We start from the raw sequence: 26268 nt of genomic DNA, 5'->3' as shown, positions 1-26268 counted from the left end.
GTTCGGGGCGCCTGGGTGGCGCAGTCGGTTAAGCGTCCGACTTCAGCCAGGTCACGATCTCGCGGTCCGTGAGTTCGAGCCCCGCGTCGGGCTCTGGGCTGATGGCTCAGAGCCTGGAGCCTGTTTCCGACTCTGTGACTCCCTCTCTCTCTGCCCCTCCCCCGTTCATGCTCTGTCTCTCTGTCCCAAAAATAAATAAACGTTGAAAAAAAAAAAATTAAAAAAAAAAAAAATGCTGGCTGTATCCCATTATATTGGTTTCAGCGGGAATATGTCATGTACACGACAAAAAAACTGCTGGGTTAGCGGGTTGATAAAGATATCCGTCACCGGGGCGCCTGGGTGGCGCAGTCGGTTGGGCGTCCAACTTCAGCCAGGTCACGATCTCGCGGTCTGTGAGTTTGAGCCCCGCGTCAGGCTCTGGGCTGATGGCTCAGAGCCTGGAGCCTGTTTCCGATTCTGTGTCTCCCTCTCTCTCTGCCCCTCCCCCGTTCATGCTCTGTCTCGCTCTGTCCCAAAAATAAATAAACGTTGAAAAAAAAAAAATTAAAAAAAAAAAAAAAAAAAGATATCCGTCACCAACTGAGACTCTGTCCCCACATCACCCAAAAGACTGAAGAGTAATGTTCTCATCACGTGGTTCAACGTCCTGCAATGCCATTGCCCAGGTACCTGACATATACGCGGCCTGGCCGAAGAGGAAGCCTGTTCTAGATTTCTTTTAAATACCCAATTCTGCCTAGAGCTTGTCTTCTGTCCACAGTAAGCTGTTGAGAACAGCCGACCGCAGATGATAATGACACTGAACAAGCATGATCACAGACAGCACTCAAAAGGATCTCCATGCCTTTATTTAGGTCTAATCTCATATTCGGAGCCTTCCTTCAAATTCCCTTTGACGCAAATGGCCAGCACGTCAGTACTTGTCAGACTCTTCTACCCGACCATGGACCTCTTTCTTCCTCTCAGGCGCACTTCGTCTAACTTTTTTAGCACCGGCCTGGACTTTTTGGAGAAGGTGGAGTAGCTCTTCAGAAAGGCTTCAAACACAGCCTCGGTATTGGGGTGGGTACTGAGGAAGGCTTTCTCCAGCACGTAGAGGTCGACTCCTTTATCTTCTGGAAGGGCAGAAATGAAACTCAGCCCAAAGTCTATGAGCACGATGTTCAGCTGTCCCACGGGGGGTTTCAGCAGCATGTTCGAGGTGGTAAGATCACCATGAATCAGGTCTTCGTCGTGCATTCGAGCCAAAACCTGCCCAACCGTCTTGGCTAAGCCGAGGAGACTTTGGGGAGTTTTTTCGGTCTCCATAGTGGATTGAATATAATCTCGAACAGTCACTGAACCTTCAATCTCTTCCATGTATAAGCAGTTGGAGGCATAGTCTACGAAAAAGACAACGGGGGCGGATATCCCTGCAATCAAGATACAAATCGTTATTGGATGAGATTCTCTCTTCATGTTAAGCTTAATTTTCAAAGATTGAGCCAGACTTTTACAGTGCATATCTGCTTATTTCAGGGAAAAAAAAAAAATTAGGAATGCTGCAGAATAGTACAATTTAACTCATCTGGAAGTTTCCCCGGCTCATGCCCTGCAGGGTTGCGCCTTAAGCCACCCCACAGCTAAGTTTAGTAGTGCCAAAACTCCCTCCTCCTTTCTACCCTTTATGACTGGTTTGCATTTGTCATACTTACTCCCTAAAAACAAAACACAGACCTAGAAGGGTAAGCATCGCCCAGTCAGAGTCGTTCTACCTGACTAGGACACAAACAGGCCAAGCAGTGCGCTAGCTGAGAGATTCATCTTTGCAGTCGGAAAGGCAGGGTTCAAATCCTGGTTGCCTTCCTTTACTAGTTGTATGACCTAAAAGTCACATCAATTCTCAGCCTCTGTTTCTGTTTCCATAATGTGGGAACAATACCTCCAGTAATGCAAAGAATTCATTGAATTCGAGTTTCAATGAATATTTATTGAACGACAATTGGGCCCACCACACTTTTCTAGATACTGGAGACCTATCAGTGGGGATACAGCAGGAAACAAAGCAGCCAATCCCTGCTTAGTGGACCTTACATCCTAGAGCAGATGAAAACTGAAAATAGGAACACACAAATAGCTTCATCATATCCAAGCAAGGGCAAGAGATCTGTCTGCTTGTTGGCGACTGAATTTCCTCCAGCTCACCCAGCACCTAACAATGTCCTGGGGTAAAGCAAGTGCCTAACGAATATTAATAAAGAAAGGATGTGTGAAACTGAAAAGCCAGATGTTTCTGAGTCAGAGGCTATGGGCTGGGAGCCTGGCTGGGTCACTCACTAGCTGTGCAACCTTGGGCAAGTTACTTCCCCCGCCTGAGCCTCAGTTTCTCATCTGAGGACAAGGGATATACCGTGGTGGACGATGGTGTTTTAATGAAAAAGTCAATATACAAGTTCACGGAGTCTAAAATCTACTGAGCGCTACGTACCAATCACGCACTCAAACATACTATGACTCCCCTTTACAGGGGAGGAAACTGAGGCTGAGCGTAAATAATTTGTTGTAAGGCTACATGGGAAGCGGTCGTGTCGGTATTGGAACCCCGACAGCCTCCGCAGCGAGTTCGTACTTGTAATCACACCTGCTTCTTAAAAGTCACGAACGTAAAGATAATGATCGAACACGGAGACGGTGCACATGGGGAAACCGAGGCGCGGGGCAGATAAACGGCGCGCTCAACGCCGAGCGACAGTTAGAGCCGGAAACTGAACCAGGAGCAACGGCTCCGGGACACGTGCTCGTCGCGGGTGCCAAGGCCAAAGAATGAAATGAACGAAGGCGGGGGAGAAAGGCCGACACTTCCCAACTGAAGTTCACGCGGCGGGTGCAAAGAGAGAGACTGAGGCAAAACGAGGCGCGGCGCTCGGGAAAGGGCCTCGGCCGCGCGGTGCAGGCCTCCCCGGGCCGGGCCGGGCCGCCTCACCTGCGCGGCGGCAGCGGAGCAGCGCCCGGGCCTCCTGCACCGTCCGCCGCCGGCCGAGCCGCGCTTCCAGCGCCGGGTGCCGGTAGCCCTTGGGGAAGCGGTGCTTCACCACGGCCGCGCGGCCCTGGAAGCGGCCGCGGAACACGCGCGCCTCGGCGCCCTGCTTCACCAGCTCCAGGCCGCTCAAGAAGCGGCTGCTCCGCTCCCGGGCGGCGGCCAGCGCCGCGGCCTCCGGCGCCGGATCCTCGCTCTTCCCAGCGGCCGCGGCGCAGGCGGCCGCCATGACTGCGCCTCGCCGCCGCCGCTCGGGGCCCGTCGGCTCTCTCCGGAGACTGCCGGTGACGTCACCCCCTCCGGCCCTCTTCGGCCACCATTGCGCCGGCGCTTCCGCCTCTGGACGTGGCCCCGCCTCCCACGTCCTCGGCTGTCTCCGTAAACCCTCGGCGGCGCTCGGGAGGCAGCGCTGCGACCTCCCGGGCTCTGGCCTGCAGCGCGCGGAGAGCCGCCCGAGGGGCCGAGGCGGCCCCGCCTCCCGGTCGGGAGTCGAGGAACTGCCCCCCGTTCTGCGGCTCTTTTCCGGAAATAGGATACCTACCGATTGTGTCCCCTCTTGGCTCTTCGGAGCGTGCTGGTTTGGGTGATAAATTATATGGTCACCCTGGTGGAGTGGAGGGTGGCGGCAAGTGGGTAGCGGTAAGATAGTAAATAAGGTAGTGAAGGGGCATCTGGGTGGCTCAGTGGGTTAAGCATCGGACTTCGGCTCTGTCGTGACTTCGGGGCTCCGGAGTTGGAGCCCCAGAGTCTGTGCTGACAGCTCAGAGCCTGGAGCCTGCTTCAGATTCTGTGTCTCCCTCTCTCTCTGCCCCTCCACCGCTGGTGCTCTGTGTCTGTCATAAATAAATAAACATTAAAAAAAAAAAAAAAAGACAGTTAAGAAGGCTTCTATGCAAAAAGAAGAAGGCTTCTGTGAACAGGTGACGTTTGAGCCCTGTGGATGGATGCCTGGAAGAAGAGCATTCTGGGCAGAGGGGACAGCAAGTGCAAAGGCCCCGGGGGAGAAGTGTGCTTAGCGTGTTTGAGCAAGAGCAGGTTATTGAACCTTCTCTATGCTTTAGTTTCTCATCTACAAAATAAGATTGTGAATCATATCACAGAGGGCTTTGTGAGGATTAAATGAGTCACTAGAGGTAAAACCCATGGGACTATTTCCAGGCACATAATAAGCATTCCATAGATTAAAGCTGTTATTATTTAGGGAGGACTTCATACAATAGCTATCAAGTTGACTCCCGGCATCCATTATTCAGAGGGAAGGGGCCTCCCGATAGCATTGTGTCCCAGGGGCAACACCACACCCACCTTGAACTTTGGAAGACCCTCTGTTACTCCACGTCTTGGCTGCCCGTGCTCAAACACTGGAGCAAGGTGGTTTGTGTGGCTTCCAGCAAGAACCCTGACTTGTACCGCCACTGAATGCCTGTGTGTTTTGGTTATTGCGAGGGTCCAGGATAAGTCGCTATAACACAGTGACCTAAAAATAATGGCTTCATTATGAGAGAGCTTCCTTTCTTTCTTATGTAAAAGTATAGATCGGTCATCCTCAACCGGTTGCTACCTTCTCTGAGTCTATCCCAGCTGTCCAGCACTTCCAGCTGGCAAGAAGGAGGATGAGGGTGAGGACAGGCAGCTAAGAACTTGATCCAAAGTTCCACACGTCACTTCCACTCACATCCTATTGGCCAGAACGCAGTCGCAGAGCCCCCGAAGCTGAAAAGGAAGCTGGAAGACATATTTTCTAGCAGGGCAGCCGTGAACCCAGCTAAAACTTGGGGAGATTATTACTAAAAGGAAGTAGGGGAGGAATTAGAACAGGGTGCAATTAGTAGACGGCCATAGGTTTGTGGGTTTTTTTTAATGCTTATTCGCTTTTGAGAGAGTATGAGTGGGGGAGGGGCACACACACACACACACACACACACACACACACACACAGAATCCGAAGCAGGCTCCAGGCTCTGAGCTGACAGCACAGAGCCCAACGCGGGACTTGAACTCAGGAACTGTGAGATCGTGACCTGAGCCTAAGTCTGACGCTTAACTGGCTGAGCCACCCAGGCGCCCCTAGACTGCCATAGTTTTGATATTTTAAGCTGAAAGTAGCAGATTGGTCAGCTAAGTAGCTTACTCTGGGTAAACAATACTCTCATTTATTATCTGACGGAACAAAATTTTAGGAAGTAAGGGGTCCCAAGCGTCCTTCAGTCACTTTTTAATTTTAAGGACCCAAGGTCTTTCCATCTTTCTACCCTCGTGCCCTTCGCCAGCCTCAGCTTTGGTCCCTTCACTTGTCATCTTATTGTCATAAGCTGGCCACCAAAGCTCTACACGTGATATGAAGACACAAACACATCTGTCTAAAGAAGAGAGGTGCTATGTCCTCTACATCTTTATTTGGGAAAAAACCCTTCGCTGGACATCCCTCCTCTCACACCGGGCTTCCTCTACAGAACATTGGCCACGACTGGCCCACGTGCCTTTGCTGTAACTGCAGACGATGTGGGAAAAGTAAGGATCTGGCATTTAAAAAAAATTGTTTAACGTTTATTCATATTTGAGACAGAGCATGAGCCGGGGGGTGGGCAGAGAGAGAGGGAGACACAGAATCCGAAACAGGCTCCAGGCTCTGAGCTGTCAGCACAGAGCCCGATGTGGGCCTCGAACTCACGGACCGCGAGATCATGACCTGAGCCAAAGTCGGACGCTCAACCGACTGAGCCACCCAGGCGCCCCAGGATCTGGCATTTTGGGCCTGGACAGACAGAGACCTGCTCTAGAAGCAAGGAGGAAGGGAGCTAGGCACAAATATCATTTCTCCGAGGTTCAGATTCATCATCCTCAGAGCGAGGATAATTAGTTTTACTGTGGCAATTATTTATTAAGATTAAATAAGATATTGCTTGTGAGGGTGTGGATGGCAGACAACGCTGCATATGTTCCTTTTACTTCTCCCATCATCGGGACCCTGTTTGAAATACTGAAGAAAGGCCGTTTCGTCCAAGGGTTGCTATGGCACCAGCCCTCAGCTCTGCAGTCCGTGCGCGCCGTTCACACACAGGGCGAGCCACCTTTTCAGACATCAGACCCTTTGTGTTGGCACAGTGTGGTTTCCAGCACCTTTCGTCAGCCCAGACTACTCAAAGCTCACCCGGAACAAATTCTATTTATAACGCCCGGTTTCCCAAGTTTGTGGCTTCATTATCATAATTGTTAGTGTCCACATAGACATCTCCATGGTTACCAAATCTGTCTGAACCCCTCCTTTGGGAAATCCACTGTACAAACATATTTGCAAGTCCCAAGCTTGCTGTGGTCAGACTGGTTCTGGCTCCTATGGTAGGAAAACCTAGCTTAAAGCCTTTCATCGGCTCCCTATTGTGTTTAGGATTAAAGACCCACGAGGTCCTGCGTGGGACCCTATGTCCTTCTTCCAGGCTCGTCTCCCACCAAGTTCCCGTTTGCTCTCTGATCTTCAAACACATTTACTTGCTCTCAGTCTCTCATTCTTATCAGGTTCCCTCTTGCGACAGGGCCTTTGCACCTGCTGTTTCCTCTGCCAGAAGTGCTCTTCCCTCCCTTTGTTGCCTCAGCCCATCCAGACATCTTTCCATGCTCAGCTCAAATGTCACTTCCTCAGGGAGGCCCTCTCTGACTTTTCAGAGCAGAGAAAATCCAACTTTTATGAGTTCTGGTGCCCCTTTTTTTGTATCGTCACAGACTTTCTTTTTTTGTTTTTTGGTGTGACTATTTCATTAGTGGCAGGCTTTAGTTCCTCACAGGCTATTGCCTGGAGGCTACCCTCACCTTTTGCCATTTGGACCTCTCCACTGGGCAGCTGACATCAGAGAGAGTGAGTGAGACATCAGGAGAGGACGAACAAGATGGAAATTGCCATCTTTTATAACCTAATCTCTAAGATGACATTCATCATTTTGCTGTCTAGGAAATGAATTAATAGGTCCTGCCCACCTTCAAGGGAAGCCGTGTGTGAAGATGCTTGCCCAAAGGACCAATTAGATAATTTCCTCTCTCATTTGGGGGAAACAAATGAAGAGGGATTCTCTATTCTCTAGGGGAGATAGAGGCCGGCAGCAAGCACGTACCCACCCTCATGACTTTAATGCAAGTCACAGAGATCAGCAGGGCTCCAGGTGGCGCTGTCCCAGTGACTCAGTCTCAGGAGTCAACGCAGGGCCACTTGGAGCCACCTACTGGTTGAAGCAGTCCCAAGCCCACTTAGATTTCAACGGATGGAACAAAGAATTTTGGAGCCATGTTTCAAACTGCCCCAGGCATTATTATTTTGAGAACTGTACAAGGGTCCTCTGGCTCAGAAGGAGTTGTCGATGCTTCTTTTTTTGCTGAGATGGCTGTGTGTGTGTGTGTGTGTGTCTGTGTGTGTGTGTGTGTGTGTGTGTGCGTGTGTGTGCACATGATCCCTGCTGGGTGAGAGTGTGGCTGTGGATGCCCGTGGACGAGTGTGTTTGTGTGAACACGCGTTGAGAGTTTGGAGAAGCCCGTGGCCGTGTGAGTGCTGACCTTGGACGTGCATTTTTGCTCGAGAAGGAACATTAGTGGGGTGTCCCCAGCCTGGCTCCTTTCCAGAGCTCCAAGCTCATATATGGAATTGCCTACCTATTTCCACATGGATGCCTAATGAGGACCTTAACTGTCGCACAGCCAGAACCGAGCTCTGTCCCAAGCTGCTCCTCTCCCAGTCGGTGAGTCCTTCTTGAGTCTATCTGCCATCTTCCTACTTTCCTCCACTCCCTCAGTCCACATCAGCCTCTCTCTCACCTCCCACCAGCCTCCGTCACTCGGGTGCTCCCGTTTCCGCCATTGCTCCCCGTAACCCACTGGACCTCCCCGATTCTTTCTGTGTCCGTTGGAATAAGATCCACATTCCCTACCCTGACCTCCCAAGGCCTTAACCGATCTGGCCTTGGCCAGCCCCTCCCTTGGGCTCTATCTCCCTCCACTCTCCGCTCTCCCCACCTCCCCCTGTGCTCCAGACACGATGGCCTCACTTCTGTTCTTTATACTCCACAAGCTCCCTCCATGGAGGCCTTCGCCTTTGCCCTTCCTTTTGCCTGGTACCTAAGGTCTCAGCTCAGATATCCCCCCTAAGGGCAGCTGTCCCAGGCCCCCAGCTGGAACAGCCACCTGGGCCTGTATACCCAGCAGCCTGGTTTCCTTCCCCGCCCAGCCCTAATCACTGTTGGTGCGTCTCTGGCTGCTGAGGTCATGTACTTCTCTTCCCCCACGAGAAAGCAAACTCCACAAGAACACGCGCACACACACACACACACACACACACACACACGATCTGTCTTGTTTGGGCACCTGGGTGGCTCAGTCAGTTAAGCGTCTGACTTCGGCTCATATCATGATCTCATGGCTGAACCCGGCATCAGCCTCTCTCCCCCTCTCTCTCTCTCTCTCTGTCATTCCCCCACTTGCTTGCGTGCGCTCTCTCACTCTGTCAAAATAAACTTTTTTTTCAACGTTTTTATTTATTTTTGGGACAGAGAGAGACAGAGCATGAACGGGGGAGGGGCAGAGAGAGAGGGAGACACAGAATCGGACACAGGCTCCAGGCTCCGAGCCATCAGCCCAGAGCCCGACGCGGGGCTCGAACTCACGGACCGCGAGATCGTGACCTGGCTGAAGTCGGACGCTTAACCGACTGCGCCACCCAGGCGCCCCAAAATAAACTTTTTTTTAAATTACCAAAAAAAAAAAAAAGAAAAAGTCTGTCTTGTTCTTCCAGCCCGTGGCTAAGGCCCACCACAGTGCCTGTGGGTACTTGGGAGGTGTCCCAACTGTCCCAACTGTCCAGTGAAGGGTCAGGGAATCCAGGGAACGTCTGAGTGGCTGAACCAGGTATGTGAGTGTCCCGGTCCCAGTAGACACATGAGTGAGTGAGTGTGTGTGTGTGTGTGTGTGTGTGTGTATACACGCTGGAGAGGCCAGACTAGTAATGTGGGCTGCAGGGAGCACAGGGGAGAGGAGCATGTGGGGGTCCCCCACAACAGGGATGACAGTGGGCGGGAGCCAGGAAGAGCACAGTGGGTGGGGACCCCAGCCAGGCCGGGATGGTCCCGCACAGGGGGCCAAGGCCGGCCCGGCCGACGTGGCGGTGGCGCTGTGGACAGGCGGGCGGGGAGGAGGAGGGCGGGAGGCGGGCCGGAAAGTTTGTCGGGCGACAGAGGCGGGGACTCCGGCGGGGGATGCGCCCCCGGCTCCGGCGCCCCCGCTCGCACGGGAGTCGAGCTCGCCATGGGTAAGTGGAGATCGGGCGCTGCCGCGGGGGAGCCCCGACGACCCCATCCGTGCGCGCCCCGCCCCCTGTTGCACCGTCCCCACCCCCACCAACCACCCACTCGGGTGGGGACCGCGGGCCTGGCTGGCTGCGCGCTGGGAGGGGACGCGGGCGCTCTTCCTTCCAGGCTCCTTTCTGCCCAGAAAAAAGTGACCCGAGAGTGCTCTTTACTTGATACTGAGCTGCGGACCCAGGGCAGGCCCTCTCCTGACCGCTCCAAGCCTTACAACAACCCCCGGCCAGTGAGACCGCTCCTAGCCTGCAGATAAAGAAATCGAGGTTCCGAAAGGAGCAAATTCATTCATCAGTTTGCTGACCACTTCTGTTGCCAGGCCTCCGGACGCTGCCGTGAGCAACGCGGGCAAAACTTCTGCTTCCGAGACATTCAATGAGGGAGACGGGAGACTGGAATCCAGCACTGGGGCTGGGTGGGTGCGTGGGAGGGGAATAGAGAATTTCTTTGTTGCTACAGGGGACTAGGATCTCCATGTCGCGTGGTCACTCCGTCATTCGTCCCTCTACTGTGGGACTCAGCGGGGAACAAAGTAGACGATAGTCCTCTCTTCCATGGAGCTGGCATTCCAGTTGAGAAGCTGGATGAGCAAGTAAATGAATAAAATAACCGCCAGGAGTGATAGGATGCGGGGGGAACACACAAAATAAGGTCATGTGATACCGGAGAGGGAGGCGGCTTCTTTAGGCAGGGAGAGAGCAGAGGCCTGCCAGAGGAGGCACCGGTGCTAAGATCTGGAAGAAGAGCTTCTAGGGGGAGGGATAGCAGGTGCAAAGGCCCTGAGGCACGAGTGAGCTGGTATGGTCAGGCCAGTGTAGCGGGAGCACAGTGGGCAAGGGGAAAAGGGTGGGAGGGAGGTCAGAGTTAGGCAAGGGGCTAGACTGTGTAGGCCTTTGTAGGCCATGGTGAGCGGTGTGAATTCTATTCCGAATGACAGGGGAAGCTGGAGAAGGCTTTTAAGCTGGGGTGGAACATGACCCTAATTGTGTTTTAAAAACTCAACTCTGGATCATTCTGTGGAGAATCGTAATAGCTAACAGTGGCTGTAAGCTAGACAGGCATCCAATGCAGATATGACTAATAGCCACATTTGTAGATAGGGAAGCTCAGAGAGGTTAAGGGAGCTGCCCGAGGTCACACAGCTGTGGAGTAAAAAAGCTGGGATGGAACCCCAGCACTCTGGCTCCAGTCTGCATCCCTAAGCACCGTACCACCCAGCCTCTCATGCAGAGTCATGGCACAACTGATCACCAATTCCAGCTCTGACTCCAGAGTCCATGCTCTTAACCCTCAAGGCACACTGCCCCAGAGCCCGAGGGAATCCTGGGCCCAGAGAGGTCCTCCCAAGAACACTCAGCTTGACCCAGGTCCCTTGCACCTGCCCCTCCTACCCCTTTGCTGCCTCCTAAGTTCATTCAACAGCTGTTGACTGAACATCACCTAAGGACAGAACTGGGGCTGAGTGGGAGTGAAGGAGAGAGGTACAATCGAACTGGCACCGGGCTGTGTCCTCCCCAGAGACCCCATGCTGCTTTCCCGGGCTCCCTTTCTCAGGGATTGGGTCCTGTGTATAGACCTGGGTTCCAGCTCCCGTTCTCCCACTTCTGGGTCCGTCATCTCGTCAACCTCCCTGGCCCTCGGCTTCCTCATCTATGGAACGACCCACATACAAGACGCTTATCACAAGGCAGCCGTGAAAATGGCGAGCAAATGCACAAAAAGGGCTCGGCCCCCCACCTACCCACGGTGAACGGTCACTTAACGTGAGCTTTCCTTTTTCATCACACCCAGTGTTGGGACTCTGGAGTCAAAGACTGGCCAAGGTGAGCCTCTGCTCTGTCACTTACAAAACTGCCCCCTTGGGCAAATGTCTTCACCTCTCTGTGCCTCGGTTGCTGCATCTGTCAAATGGGAATGACAGCAGGGCCCATGTCATAGGTTCGCTGTAGGGATTAAGTCGGCTGATACAGATAGAGCTTCCAGAAGTGGCGGTCTGGCCGGCGGTGGTGAGTGCTCCCTAAGTATGAGCTGTGTTGGGACGTTTGGAGGCCAGCCTCCCAGGTAAGGGTATTTGCATATTTCAGTTTTGCTCCGCCTTCTCCCTGGAGCTTCAGGGAAAGCCAGGGCAGATCTCCGGTAGGGGAGGGCCCCAAAGCATTGTGACTTCTGGCTGAGACGCTGTTCCAGGGTCACCCAGGGGAGGCTCCCGGGGACGTGCAGCTGGTGATACAGCTACCCCAAACCCGACCTCTTGCCCCTTCCTCTACTCCCTGATTCTCTCCCTGGGAAGCCCTGTCCTCCACAGGGAGGGGCCTAGGGGATTAAGGGATTTCCTCCAGTGTGAGACAGCTTCACATACAACCTATATGTAGACGGATAGTTCATAGCAAGGGAGAGCAGTTCCCAAACCCAGGCTAGCTTGAACTTGGGGGGCCAGAATCTACTCTACTTGCTGTGGAGTGTGGCCGCTTCCAGGCCCTAGACGTCTCCAAATACCCAAGAGTCCAGATCCTTTCTCTCTGGATTCCCTAAGCCCCCCAGAGTTCCTTCATTCCATCATCTTGTTTATTTAACAAGTATTTGCTGAATGCCAGGAACTGTCCTCGGCATCAGGGAGACAGCTAAGGACAAACAAACAATTCCTGTTCTTTTTTGGGGGCCAATATTCTGGTCAGGAAGAACAATGAATATGTAAAATATATTGTTCTTCCAGAGGGTGAGAAGTACCATGGAGACAAATAAACAGGGAAAGGCGTTAGAAGTGCTGGATGTGAGGGGCGCCTGGGTGGCTCCGTCGGTTAAGCGTCCAACTTAGGCTCAGGTCATGATCTCGCGGTTCGTGGGTTCGAGCCCCGCGTCGGGCTCTGTGCTGATGGCTCGGAGCCTGGAGCCTGCTTTGGATTCTGTGTCTCCCTCTCTCTCTGCCCCTCCTCTGCTCACGCTCTGTCTCTCTCTGTCTCAAAAATAAATAAAAACATTTTAAAAAATTAAGAAAAAAGGTAGTCACTGAAAATCCCATGGCCTCAGACATGGGAACCCTCCCACCCCCCCCACCCGCCCCCACCAAGGGGGAAGATGGCACCCAACTGCTCCAAGCAGGTAAACTACAGTGAGCAAATACACTGGCCCAGGTTCAGCCAAGTGGTTTTCATCGCTGCTCAGGGCCTGGGAACCTGCTGGTTGTTCAGATCTGGGTCATGGCCACGGCCCTGGAGTGAGGCAGTGGGGGTGGAGGTGGGGGCGGCCATTTCTGCCCAAACCAGCAGATTGAGAGACAAAGGGCAAAGAAGACCAGAGCCCCAAGAGAGGACGGGGTTGGGGCCGGGGTGGGGGGGGGGGTTGCCAAATACCCGACACGTGCAACTCAAGACCCCTCTGGGAGGTGACCGTGAGCTGGGACCCACAAGGATACGTGGACCTGTGGGGAGCACAGGCAGTGCAGGAGGGGTAGGTGGGCGTGAAAGTGGATGGTGCGTGCTGGGAACCAGTTGTGCAGGGCTTGTGGGAGGCAGGTGGGGAGGTGCGGACAGAGCCGGGGTGGGAAAGTGACCGACGCGTTCGGCTGGGGCTTTCAGCTCAGGTAGGGCCTGGAATGACATGCTAAGGACCTGATCGAGCAGGCGATGGGAGCCATGGAAAGCTTTAGGAAGGGAATGTGCTTCCCTCGTCGTTCTAATGGCCTTGACTCCTTGGGGCCTCTCCTTCGTGGTTTCTTGGGGCACCGTCGTTCCACTATGCTTTGTGACTTGGGTTTCCCTGAGGGCTAATGTATCAGTATTTCCCCTCCCTCTCTGAACCTACACCCCTGTTCTCCTCACACCCCGCCTCTCCTTGATTGTCCTTCTTGCTTGAGGTCAGTTCAGCAGAGCTCTTAAGTATATGGGTCTGGGAGTCACTTGGATCAGTGTCGGAGGCCTGATGCTGTTGCTTCCCGCCTGTGAGAAGAGTCTGAGCCTTACCTCCCCATCTGTAAAGTGGGGACAATTGCACCTGCACCACCTCGGGGCGGTTGTGAAGATGAGTTAACAGAAGGCACTAAAGTCTTTCCGTGGGGGAGATGTTCTATCAATGACACCCGGTAGCATTACTATTCTGTCTCACTATTATCGTTGCTGTTCTGCTGTTCCCACCGTGACCCGAATCTGCCCTGATGCATTTTCCAGCGGAACCTGTCGATAGTCACCTTTGCCTCCGAGTCCCTTGGCTGGGTTCCCTTTCAACTCAAGAGGAGCTGAGGAAACGGCAAACCAATTCTGTTTTCACCTGATTGCTTCACACGGCCGGAAAGAACCTTCCCTCTTGCCAGTGAACTCCAGGAACCGAGGGAGATGGGGGCAAAGGGAGGCAAAGACAGGGCAGGACCTGGGTCGCACAATCTTCCTAGGGGGTTTGTTCACGGGTCGTGAGCAGGAAACGCGGGGCCAGCCAGGGAAAGGTAGGGGGTTACCTCCCAGGGGGCAGGGCTGGGAGGGAGAAGGGGGAACAGAAATGGGGGGTGAGCCTTCCACCTATGAAACTCCTTCCCCTGCACAAAAATTGCCTGACAGAGATGGGGAGAGGTAGAGGCAAGAGAGAAGAGAGCAAAATCACCATTTGCCAAGGTTTTGTAATGGAGTGGTGAAGGGTGTGGACCGCCTGCCTGGCTTTGAATCTAGGCTCAGCTACTTTTGACCTGAGATAAGTCACCTCACCTCTGGTGGTCAGTTTATTCATTCATAAATAATATAAAAGCCACCACATGAAGTTACATTAAGTCAAATGTGTTATTGCACTGAAAGTGCTCAAAGCAGTGCCTGGTCCAGAGAAAACAGTGAATCTGGCTGTAGTATTATCAATGTTCTTGTCAGGACCAGCATGGGTGTGGGTGAGATAGATACTGCTGGAATAGTCTAGATGCATCTAGAAATATCTAAGTGTAAGCATGTGAATGAAGAATTAAGGGTAACTGGGGCGCCTGAGTGGCGCAGTCGGTTAAGCGTCCGACTTCAGCTCGGGTCACGATCTCACGGTTCGTGAGTTCGAGCCCCGCGTCGGGCTCTGTGCTGACGGCTCAGAGCCTGGAGCCTGCTTCACATTCTGTGTCTCCCTCTCTCTCTGCCCCTCCCCTGCTTGCACTCTGTCTCTTTCTCTCCCTCTCAAAAATAAATACACATCAAAAATTTTTTTTTAAAAAAGAAGAATTAAGAGTAACCTGTAACTGCAGTGCCGATATGGTAGCTGCTAGCCAGAAATTTTTACATGTAAATTAATTAAAATTACATAAAATAAAAAATGAGGTTCCTTAATCACATTGACCACATTTTAAGGGCTCCGGAGTCACATGTGCTGGTGACCTCCATAGATCACCTCTCTCTGCCCAGCTCAAGCCTTCAAAGACTTGCCTCCTTCCACTAAGAATGAAATTCATTACCGTCTTCACGACTTAAAAAGTTCCACGTGATCAGGCCCCTGCCTACTTCTCCTGTCTCTTTATCTCCTGTCACCGGAGCCACCCTGACCTCTGCTGAGAGCACAGCGATTAAGAGCCTGCCCTCTCTGGCGACATCGGCCACCACTTGCTGTGTGACCGTGAGAAAGGTTTCTTACCCTCACTGAGCCTTAAAGGATGATGCTAATAATAATATGTTCTAGGATCGTGGTAAGAATTCAACGAGTAAGTACACATAAAGTTCTTAAGACACGCTTAGTAAGTGCCATGTAAGCACTAGCTATTAATATTCCTGGTTATTGTTCAAACATACCAAAAACCGTCTTGCCTCAGTGCCTTTGTGTTTGCGGTTCCCTCTCTAGAATGTTCTTCTCCCAGATTGTACATGGCTTTCACCCTCACTCAATTCAGATCTCTGCTCAAAGCTTCCCTCTTCAGAGAAGCCTTAACCGACTGCCCTATTTAAAACTGAATTCCTGGGGCGCCTGGGTGGCGCAGTCGGTTAAGCGTCCGACTTCAGCCAGGTCACGATCTCGCGGTCTGGGAGTTCGAGCCCCGCGTCAGGCTCTGGGCTGATGGCTCGGAGCCTGGAGCCTGTTTCCGATTCTGTGTCTGCCTCTCTCTCTGCCCCTCCCCCGTTCATGCTCTGTCTCTCTCTGTCCCAAAAATAAATAAACGTTGAAAAAAAAATTTTTTTTAATAAAACTGAATTCCTCCATCAGTTTCAACCCACATTCCCTGCTTTTTCTGTGACTCCTATCACCACCTGAAGATATATATACATATAAATGTCTGCTATATATATATATATATGTATATATATATATAACGACAACACCATTGTACTGCCAGCCCCAAGAACACAGTCTGGCATGTTGTACATGCCAGATAAATAAAATTTTGAATGATCGGATGGGTGCATGCATGGATGGATGGGTAAGTGTGTGAACGGGTACAGAAGGGATGGAATACAAAGACGGGGGAATACAAAAATGGTTGTGTCTGTGGACAGGTGCATCAGTAAATAAGTGGATGGTGAATTAAGGGCCAGAGGAAGGGAATGGACGGATGAATATGTGGTAGAGGGAGCAGACGGACGGATGGAGGAGTGGATGGTGAAGGGATGGATGGATAGATTGATTAATAACTCGACGGGCGAAGATAGATGGAGTGGACGGAGGGATGAACGGATTGGTGGGTGGACGGATGGAACAGTAAACGGACAGATAGGAGAATGACGGTAGATGGGTGGAGGGGGGAGGGGATGGGTGGGCGAGGGATGGATGGATGAATGAATGAACGGGTGGGCGGGTGGATGGACGGGTAACTGACGGGGTAGCTGGATGGACCGACGGAGGGGTTGACAGATGGAGGGAAAGCCGGACGACTCCGCTCCTGTCACTTCTGTTTTCCAGGCCGTCCCCAACTGCTCCTGCCCCTGTGTGCCTCTGTGTCTTTGCTGGGCGGCCTGACCTTCGGCTACGAGCTGGCGGTCATATCGGGTGCCCTGTTGCCATTGCAGCTGGACTTCGGGCTGTCCTGCTCGGAGCAGGAGCTCCTGGTGGGCAGTCTGCTGCTGGGGGCTCTGCTCGCCTCCCTGGTGGGCGGCGTCCTCATCGACCAGTATGGCAGGAAACGAGCCATCCTTGGGAGCAACTTGGTGCTCTTGGCGGGCAGCCTGAGCCTAGGCCTGGCCGGCTCCCTGGCCTGGCTGGTCCTGGGGCGCTTGGCCGCTGGATTTGCCATCTCTCTCTCCTCCATGGCCTGCTGTATTTATGTGTCAGAGCTGGTGGGGCCGCGGCAGCGGGGCGTGCTGGTGTCCCTCTACGAGGCAGGCGTCACCGCGGGCATCCTGCTCTCCTATGCACTCAACTACGCCCTGGCTGGCGCCCCCTGGGGATGGAGGCATATGTTCAGCTGGGCCGCTGCACCTGCCCTCCTACAGTCGCTCAGCCTCCTTTATCTCCCTGCTGGCACCGCCGAGACCGCAGCGCCCAAGGACCTCGTTCCTCTCCAGGGAGGTGGGACCTCCAAGCCGGGCCCGGCGAGGCCAAGATCCTCCCTCCTGGACCTCTTCAGGGCGCGGGAGAACATGCGAGGCCGGACCGCCGTGGGCTTGGGGCTGGTGATTTTCCAGCAGCTGACGGGGCAGCCCAATGTGCTGTCCTACGCCTCCACCATCTTCCAGGCGGTGGGCTTCCGGGGAGGCTCCTCCGCGGTGCTGGCCTCCGTGGGACTCGGGGCCGTGAAGGTGCTGGCGACCCTGACTGCCATGGGGCTGGTGGACCGAGCGGGCCGCAGGGCCCTGTTACTGGCCGGCTGTGCCCTCATGGCCCTGTCGGTCAGCGGCATAGGCCTTGTCAGCTTTGCCGTGCCCATGGCCTCCGGCCCAAGCTGCCTGGCCGTGCCCAATGCCACCAGGCTGTCAGGCCTCCCTGGGGACTCCGGCCTGCCGAGGGCCATGGCTCCCCCTCCACCGCCGACAACCAGTGAGAACCAAGGGAGGCCGGCCTCGTCGACCTCTGAGACGATCCAGCCTCCTCCCGGACCTGGGGACCCCACGGCCCCGGCCCTGCCGGCCTTAAGCCCCGCCTCCCCGGCACCCCCTCCTGCCCCAGAGCGCGTCCTGCTGCACTGGGCCGCGCTGGTCTGTTTGATGGTCTTTGTGAGCGCCTTCTCCTTTGGATTTGGACCAGGTAGGTGAGGGTTCTCTCCCAGGTGACTCTGCGGCCTTCTACCCCACCCAGCGGGAAAGGTTGGGGACCGCGTCAGTCAGGGTCTCAGGAGGACACCAGAGGTGGCTTGAGCGTGAGGCCAGTGAAGCTTCCACTGGCCGTGCCCCTTGGTGGGCACTCCTTCGGAGGGCGGGGCCTAATTTCCTGTTCCTGGTTGGTTTTTTTTTTCTTTTTTCCTTACAAAGGCCCCCAAATTAGTGAAGCTTCAAGCCTCAGAAGACCTGAATGTTGCCCCTGGATAGCTCACTCGGGGTTTACTCAGGAGGAGTTCTTACCGCAGTAGGAGGGAGGCAGCGGGCGGAGTGGGTGTGGGGGGGGGGGCTGACACTCTGTGGCTGCGGGCTGCCCGCTGGACCGGGGGGTGCCAGGCCCCGGTCCCCGCCGCAACCCACCAGTCTGCCCTGCTCTCCTGTCCTAGTGACCTGGCTCGTCCTCAGCGAGATCTACCCCGCGGAGATCCGGGGCAGAGCCTTCGCCTTCTGTAACAGCTTCAACTGGGCCAGCAACCTCCTCGTCAGCCTCTCCTTCCTCGACCTCATCGGTGAGTCCTGTGACCTCATTCCGAGGTCCCGTCCCCTCTAGATCCGGGAAGCCAGGGCTTCTGTACCTGTGGGGGTGCAAGTGCCATAAAACCCAGTGCAAACCAGTTTATGAACCAAAGGGAGGATTTTTGTCTTAAGTCGCGGAGAGCGGGAGGCTGACCCACGGGCTGCCACAAAGCTGTCACCAGCTTCCACTCTCTTTCCGCTCTGCCGGCCGCGCGGTGGGCTTCTTTCCCAGGCAGCCCGGCCTCGTGGTGGCCGAGACGGCCACCTGCGGATGTCGTGGCTGGGCACCCCCGCGGAAGGAGAGCGTTTCTTTCCCGGTGTTCTGACCCAAGTCCTGGGATGCCCATCCCTGCCTGGAGGGCTGTAAGATTCTGATGCCCGTCCTGGGGTGTATACCACCCCCTGGAGTCAGGGTGGGTGGGGGACCGCTTCACCCAACCGCCTGGACAGAGGTTGGAGGGGCGGCTCCGCAAAGGAGGGCTAGTGCGAAGGGGGGAGGAGGCAAGGCAACCACGACGAGAGAAGACACGACCTTTGAAGCTTCTACTCCATTCCAGGCCCCATCCGTGAGTAGCCCGGCCTGAATGGCAGTTGGGAGTTGGGGCTGAAGGAGGGAAGAGCTGAAACGTCCAGTCTTGCATCTGGAAGCCATCTGACTGGTGTGGGAGGGGAGGGAACGAGCCCCCGGTGGGGGGAATGGGGGGGTCTGGAGACCTGAGTGTGGGGCTCTGGTACCCGCCCCCCAACAAGCCCATTTTCTTCACCGTAACCCAAAGGCCCTTACCGTTAAAGCAGGGGAGTTTTTGAAAAGTCCCTACTTGTGGCAAGACAACTATTCTCTAAATCAGACTTGGTGCAGGATGTAAAAGTCTCCAGGCTTGATTGGGTGCCAGTCTACACCCACACTAGTGAGAATGTGTCTGAGACCAGGGTGTATAAGAGTTGTGAGCTTTTTTATTCTAAACCGGCTCAAACAGGCTCATGCCCACCTGTCAGCTTCTTCTATCTTCTATCTAGTTGGGATGACAACTATCTCTTCCTACCTGGCATTCGAACCCAGTCTGAGCCATGGTAGGGTTGGGGGGGGGGGTGGGGAGGGGGAGTGTTCTGGGCCGAGAACACCCAGAAAGGACCTCCGAGTTGCTGAGATGCTCCTGGCCCAAGGCCACTGGTCACCGGGGCCAAAGTGGGAAGGACTCCTTCACTGTGAGCCCCAAGGCACAGTTCTTAGGGCTCAGTTATTTTCCCATTTTCTGCAGCCAGGCATTTCTTCCTCAAAGGCACAGCCACCCCTGGGGCCTGTGGGAAAGGCTGATAGAAGGATCTGCCCACAGTGTCAGTCTCCCACCCCCAGTCTTAGGGAAGCCAGGCTGCTTCCTATTGCCTCAGCCTTCGAGCATCCCCTTTATGTGGAATAATTGAGAGAGAATAGGGGAGAAGGAGAGGGAAGGCAAGGAAGGAAGGAAGGAAGGAAGGAAGGAAGGAAGGAAGGAAGAAGGAAAGGAGGAAGGAAGAGAGGGAGGACGAGAGGACGAGAGGAGAGGGGAGGCAAGGGAGGGAAGGAGAGGGAAGGGGAGGGAAGGAGAGGGGAGGAAGGATGGACGGAAGGAAGGGAGGGAGGGAGGATGGGGAGGTGGGGGGGGGAGGGAGGGAGTGATGAGAATTGTATCATACCCTGACCACCCCCATTTCACATATGGGCCAACGCGTCCTTCCCAAGGCCAGCAGGTAGGGAGACAACTGGCCCCGAGCCCTCCTGACTCCCAGGCCAGTTCTCTCCTTGCTGGCTTGGGGATTAAATGGAGGCCAAGCTGGTCAGGGAGGTTGCTCAGAGGTCACGGCCTCTGAGGTGAGAATGGTAATGGCTCTGGAACATAATTTGTGTTTCTGCCTCAACAAAGCCCTTCCCTCATTGTCTCCTTTCCCCGGCTTGGGCTGGGCCCCTGCCCACACTCCCGCCCTCCTGTTCCCAGGCACTATCGGCTTGTCCTGGACCTTCCTGCTCTACGGGCTGACCGCTGTCCTCGGCCTGGGCTTCATCTATGTATTTGTCCCCGAAACCAAAGGCCAGTCACTGGCAGAGATAGACCAGCTGTTCCAGAGGAGACGGTGAGAGGGGACGGGGCTGGGCCTTGGGAAAGAGTCACAGCAGATCCTGAGCAAATCAGTTCAGGATTTAGTCCTCACACTTTCTGCGTGCAAGAGAGCGATTTTCTCCTCTTCCTGACCCTCTTAGTGCCTGGATGCGGTCAGTTTTGTCTTGGCCTCATACAGGAGCTGTTTCCCTTGAGTCGTTGATCTCTACCTACAGCAGAATTTCATGTGACGTTAAGGCCCGGCTCATGGGAATTTTAAAACCATGCCGTTATGGGATCACATGAGCTTAGAATAGTAAAATGCTAATGTCGCAGCATCTTAGAATCAGAGAAGCGTAGAGGAAAATTTTATAACGGTGGCCTTTTAAAGTCACACACAGAGAATTGTGGGCTTAATCTACTCAGTTCAGTGGGTGTTTATTAAGCCCCTACTCTGTGCCAGGCAGTGTCTGGGCCTTCGGAAACAGCCGCTGAGAGTAGGGACTTAAATAAACAAGCAGAAAGGAGGCTGAGAGTAGGGACAGAAAATAAACAAGCCCATCAAGGCATCAACAAGAGCATTGTGGGGAGTGATATGTAGCTGGAAGAAAAGGAAACAGTGAAATCTGTTGAGAAGGCCTGATTCACAGAGAGGGGGACAGAGGGGCAAGGCGTTGTGGCCAAATTAGAGTAAGTGGTCAGAGAGGGGAGGCCTCCTTGAGGAGGTGCGATTTAAGTTCGGGAGAAGGAGACAGCCATGTAAAGATGAGGGGGAGGAGCATTCCAGGCAAAGACAACAGCAAGTGCAAAGGCCCTGAGGTTGGGAGCGTATCTGGCATATGCAAGGAACAACGAGGAAACCAGGGTGGCTGGAGCAGAGGGAGGGAGGGTGGCAGGAGGGGTAGAAGATCAGACCATCCGAGTCGGTAGGAGCTTGATCATGGCAGGTCTTTAGATCATAGCGAGGAGTGGAGAGTCTCAGCCTCGTGGGGCCTGAGGCCATTCAAATAAGCGAAGAGAGGAATAGGGGCCTCAGAAGGGACCTGTAATCCTACATGCCTTTGGCAAATGTCCCTGGTTACTTCTTGTAGTAAAAGGAGTCCCCAGCACCTGACTGCCCATTCTATTCCTGGGAGGCCCTAAACGATTTTTTTAAAAATAAGTCATTCTAATAGTGAGTTAGAACTCGCCTCCCGCAGCTGCCCGGCCTGCCAAGTCCCACCCAACCTGGTCCCCGAAGGGACGCAGAACTAGTCCAGTATAACGGCCTCCAACCTGCTCCTCCCCACCCCTGACTGTTCTCTGCAAGGGGAACACCCCCTGTTTTCTGGATGACCCCTCAGCAGCCCAACCCTGTCAGTTAGGAAACGGATCTGCCTGCTCGGAACACGGCTGGGGAGGCAGCTGTGCTCCGAGAGGTCATCCGGGGTCCCAGCCTCCTTCTCTCTGCTCGTTCCACCTTCTCTTCCGTATTACCTTTCCCACACAGCCCGGGACGGTGAGCCGCCACGGTCCCGGCAGAGGGGAGGGCCAGAGGGGGACGCAGTTGGAGAGATGCACCTGTCGCTTCCACCCACATCCTTTGTACAGAACCTGGCGACACCCACCTGCAGGGGAGGCTGAGAAACAGGGGCTTTAGGGGCGCCTGGGGGGGCTCAGTCGGTTGAGTGTCCAACTTCGGCTCAGGTCACGATCTCGTGGCTGATGAGTTCCAGCCCCACATCTGTCAGCGCAAAGCCCACTTCGGATCCTCTGTCTCCCTCTCTGCCTCTCCCCGCTCACGCTCTCTTTCTCTCTCAAAAATAAATAAACATTAAAAAAAAAAAAGATCACACACACACACACGAAACGGGCTTTAATCTGATAGCAGGAGCCCCTGGAATCTCTTCCATACGGGCTTTCCTGGGAGAAGATTCCAGCCGCCTCCTCTGGGATGAGGAGCTAAGGAGGCAGAAAGGCAGGTGGAAGCCGGCTTTGGGCTAAAGCAGGACGTAATTGCAGCTGAGGGAGGGGAGTGCAGGCTGGTAACTTGGGGTCACACGGCGGAGGCCGGGCCACCAGCCTGTGGGGAAAGGAAGCTGGGTCTGCCATGACCTCAGGAGGAGACAGGTCAAAGTGAGGGGCTTTGACAGGGTCTGGCAGTCCTCACTTTGGTTAGTCCCTAGAGTTCAGATATCAAGCCCTGACATCAGAGACAGACGGAGACACTCGCTGTCCCCCCCCCCCCGCCCCCGCCACCTCCGCCCTGCGACTCTCCTTGACAGGTTCGCCCTGAGCTTTGGCCCCCGGCAGAGCTCTGCTGGCATCCCATACACCCGCATCGAGGTCGCTGCCGCCTCCTGAGGAATCCGTCTGCCTGGGAAGGTGCTGGAACCATGGCTTTAGCAGACAGTCTCCAGCTTCCTGGCCCCTGGAGCACGGTTCTAGGTGGTCCTGTAAGAGTCACCCATGCTTTAGAAGAGGTCTGTTTGGCCCCGGGTGAAAGAGGAGAAAATTTGAGAACCTAGAAGTCTTCGTTTTGAATCTCAGGCTCTGAGGGCCCCTGACGATGTGCCTTCTTGCCTCGGTTTCCCCATTGTCTCTGCACGTCCCTGCAGGACCTATATTGACAACATCTCATGGAGTCTCCTTTGCTCCTTGGGCTTTCTCAGAGAACCTCTAAGGAACCGGTCCTGGAAGGAAGTCTCTTTTGGCATCACCCCCAAATCCAGATGAGGATACACTATACTCTCAGCTCTCTTTTTCCATCCGGCTGGGACTTTTCGGTGAGAGGGGAGCCAGCTCAGGTCACGATCTGTGTGACCCCACAGTCACCAGCAGCTCAGACTGGGTGAGAGGCTGCTTGAGTTCTAGTCCCGCTTCCCTGGTGTCATCGCGACATGACCGTGGGCCTCAGTTTCCCCGATATGTACCATGGGGGACCGGGACCAAGGAGTTCTTTAAGATCACATCCGATGCCAATGAGCTGGAATTCTAAATGCTGCTAATTCAACACAGGTTCAGCGTGAGCCCTGCTCTCAAGCTACCGGCCATCTCTTTAGGGGATGTGAGTTTTAATTAGGGGAATGGTAAATAGAATTCCAGAATCGTATGCACTAGAATCCAAGAGCTGACATGGTGTGTGAAGCAAGCCCTGGGAGCTGTTTCCAGGATGGTGCAGGACAGCTCTGCGGAAAGGAGATGGGTTTGCAGGCTGACAAGCCTGGATGCTGGTGTTGCCTCTGTCGCCTTGGGTAACGACTCCCTCTAGCCTCAGTTTCCACATCTACAGAATGGGGATGATTGGGCCCCCGGGGGTGTATTTAACCCCTGTCTGACTGCAGGAGGGTCTTCAGCTGGTCCCATCCAGCTAGTCAGGGCCTGGGGGGGGGGGTTTCTGGTCACCCTCAGTTACCGAGGCCCCCACCTTTGAGACACTGTTAAGGGTCAGCCCCTGAGGGGTGAGTCAGAGATTAAGCAAGGAACTCGGGCCAGAGGTGACCAGAGGAAGGGCCTGGCAAGGGTGAGTTCCGGGGCGCCTGGGTGACTCAGTCGGTTAGGCGTCCGGCTTCAGCTCAGGTCGTGATCTCATGGTTCGTGAGTTCAAGCCCCGCATCGGGCTCTCTGCTGTCAGCACAGAGCCCGCTTCGGATCCTCTGTCCCCCTCTCTCTCTGCCCCTTCTCTGCTCACATGCATGCTCTCTCTCTCAAAAATAAGAACTTAAAAAATTAAAAAACAAAAAAGATGAGTTCCTGGATGCTGAGGCAAATGAAAAGCTAACGCAGACCCAGGGCGCTGACGTGGGACGACCTTGGTCATCTGTGCCTGCTCCGTGGCCTCTGGACTCTGGACTCTCGGCTTCTCTCCTCTTGTTCTAGATGCTTCTCTTGCACCCAGTGGTGTGCGGGAGGCCCCTCAGCCTAGCTCGTGAGAGCCCGTCATTACGTTTTCAGGACTCTTGCCAGCTGGTTGTTGAACAAAGCCATTTAGAGAAATTAAATTATTTAAGCTCACACTTCAATAAATTCTATTAACAACAAAAGTAATACGTGCTAAAAACCCATCACTTCCTTATCTCGCTACCTCTCGCTCTGCCCTGGAGGTTCCTTGCGTATCTCACGAGAGACACGGGGACATCCCACCCCCCTCCCGATGCTGCCTGCAGGACGTCACGTGGTCACGCAAAACCGCCCACGTGGGGGGTGTCTTGGCACCGGGGGGCTGGGGGAGCGCCGCCAGTGGGGGCTTGACTTACCGCTTCCTTGGCGTCCCAGGCTTAAGGGCGTGATGGATACAATGTTAGCAACGCACGTTGCGAGCGCGTCTGTCGCGTCTGTGGCTGACACGTGAGTGGCACGACAAATTCAGGGAATATTCTTCCCGTATTCGAAGGCTGTTACCCCACACAACAAACACAATCTGACCCGCATTTTCATTGCTTTGCCCTCGTAAACAAAAATTTCAGCCCGCGTTTCATGTCCAAACTACACTCGTTCGTTCTTCAGGGCTGGGGGGAGGGGGGCTCCTCTGTCGCCGGGCGTTTATTCCTAGTGTGATCTTGTCAAGTCGTGGCTGCAGGGCAGTGATCGTTGGCTTTGGATACAAGAATTTGGCAAACCACCTGCAAAACCCTTGTGTGGGAATTAATTGACGGGGTATGGAGTTTGTAATAAAGAATATTTACAACCGGGTGTGATTATTTGTGACTTCTGTGCAACGAACACATCCTTTAGCCCAGCTAAAATTTGCACCCGCACACATCTGTTGTCCTGGAGGGCCGTTCAGATCCAACTCTCTCTTCAAGCCTCTCTCAATTCCCCATTCCTATCAGCATAGAGAATGCTTTTCCAGTCCTAGACCGGACTCCCCGCTTTTTGGTCAGGGTCATAAACTCAGCGGAGGGACAGGGACTGTAAATGAGCGGAACCGGTTGTGGTGAGTTTTAGTAGGGAGGAGTGTTGTCCTCGGAACCAGGCAAACACAGGCTGTCTCCAAAGGGGACGTCTGACAGACTGTGGGCCTGTCGTGGCCCGACCATCTGGCTTTTCAAGAAAATCCAGCAACTCAGACTTGGGTGCCAAGTTTCCCGATGTGTTAATAGTGACAATCGATGCTTAAGTGAAAAATAGGGTTTAAGCTGGACAAAACATGCCTGTGGCTAACTCACGGCCTTCTGTGCGTGCCTCGGCTCTCGAGGCCTTTCCCTCTGAGGCCCCCCTTGTGTCTGGATTCTTGGGGCTCCCAGCGTAATCTCTGTAAAGGGTCACGGCTTTTGGAAGTCAATGCCAAGCAAATCGAGTAGCCAAGGCAGGATGACTTGAGTAAGTTGGAGGGAGTGTTATTGAACGTGGAGGAAAGCGTCATGGAGGGAAGAATGGTTCGTGTCCCAGACATGTTGTACGGGCACAATTAGGTGTGTAACTTGGGTAGTTGTTCATCTGTGTAATGGGGAGGATACTACCTACTATTTAGAGATGATATACGCCAGTTCAGAGCTGGGCCCGTAGTAGGTGCTCAGAAATGGTCGAGTCCCAGCAGCCCCCAGGAGCGTCTGGCCCTGGGTGAGGAGGCTAGAGAGGGCGAGAACCAGGTGGCCGTTCGTAATGGGGGGGAGGACACCAAAGAAATCGAAGAATGTGCGGTACCTGCTAGGCGATCAGGGGTCTTTAGCACCAACTAGAAAAGACACAGGGACTGGTCAAAGATGTTCAGGGCAGGGAGGGAGAAATTCTCCTCTTTCTCCCAGATAATCTCAGAATAGCTTCAGGGAAGCATTTCCCAAACCCCAGTCTCAGGCACAGCCTTTTCATATGTGGGCCCATCACGAAGTACCTCCCTGTTGTTTGCCAGATGGCATTACGTAGACTACTCACCTAATACTTCTTTTTTTTTTTTTTAAAGTGATTTGCTTTTCAGCTTAAATGTATTTTAAAAAGAAACTATACTGGGGCACCTGAGTGGCTCAGTCAGTTAAGCGTCCGACTTCGGCTCAGGTCACGATCTCGCAGTTCGTGAGTTCAAGCCCTGCGTCGGGCTCTGTGCTGACAGCTCAGAGCCTGGAGCCTGCTTCGGACTCTGTGTCTCCCTCTCTGTCTGCCCCTCCCCTGCTCATGCTCTGCCCCCCCCCTCTCAAAAATAAATAAAA

At 54.1% G+C, this 26268-nt stretch overlaps 2 protein-coding genes across 2 annotated transcripts; one reads left to right on the top strand and one right to left on the bottom strand.

Annotated features, from left to right (window-relative positions):
• Positions 1 to 829: 829 nt before the first annotated feature.
• Positions 830 to 3297, bottom strand: TP53RK (TP53 regulating kinase). Its single transcript, XM_047068463.1, has 2 exons — positions 2966 to 3297; positions 830 to 1415 (listed from the first exon to the last, which is right to left on the bottom strand). Exons 1-2 carry the CDS (start codon positions 3246 to 3248, stop codon positions 937 to 939), a joined length of 762 nt encoding a protein of 253 aa, XP_046924419.1. The 5' UTR covers positions 3249 to 3297; the 3' UTR covers positions 830 to 936.
• SLC2A10 (solute carrier family 2 member 10) lies at positions 3247 to 22486 on the top strand. The gene is made up of 5 exons (XM_047068269.1): positions 3247 to 3565; positions 16201 to 17481; positions 17939 to 18061; positions 20042 to 20177; positions 22408 to 22486. The coding sequence occupies exons 1-5, from the start codon at positions 3247 to 3249 to the stop codon at positions 22484 to 22486; spliced, it is 1938 nt and encodes a 645-aa protein (XP_046924225.1).
• Positions 22487 to 26268: the final 3782 nt, after the last annotated feature.

This window comes from Lynx rufus, unplaced genomic scaffold (genome assembly GCF_022079265.1).
Source record: "Lynx rufus isolate CCGP_SWC_20201006 ecotype Redwood Valley unplaced genomic scaffold, mLynRuf1.p SCAF_8, whole genome shotgun sequence".
NCBI lineage: Eukaryota > Metazoa > Chordata > Mammalia > Carnivora > Felidae > Lynx > Lynx rufus.
The sequence above is the reverse complement of the archived record's forward strand: the minus strand, read 5'-3'. Positions and strand labels throughout refer to the sequence as shown.

Bases quoted from the DNA above. Each gene is read 5' to 3' on its own strand.
- SLC2A10 (XM_047068269.1), top strand. From the start codon at position 3,247: ATGACTGCGCCTCGCCGCCGCCGCTCGGGGCCCGTCGGCTCTCTCCGG. The intron at 17,482-17,938 runs GTAGGTGAGGGT...CTCCTGTCCTAG, and splicing joins CTCCTTTGGATTTGGACCAG to TGACCTGGCTCGTCCTCAGC. The intron at 20,178-22,407 runs GTGAGAGGGGAC...TCTCCTTGACAG, and splicing joins CAGCTGTTCCAGAGGAGACG to GTTCGCCCTGAGCTTTGGCC.
- TP53RK (XM_047068463.1), bottom strand. From the start codon at position 3,248: ATGGCGGCCGCCTGCGCCGCGGCCGCTGGGAAGAGCGAGGATCCGGCG. The intron at 1,416-2,965 runs GTGAGGCGGCCC...TCTTGATTGCAG, and splicing joins GCTCCGCTGCCGCCGCGCAG to GGATATCCGCCCCCGTTGTC.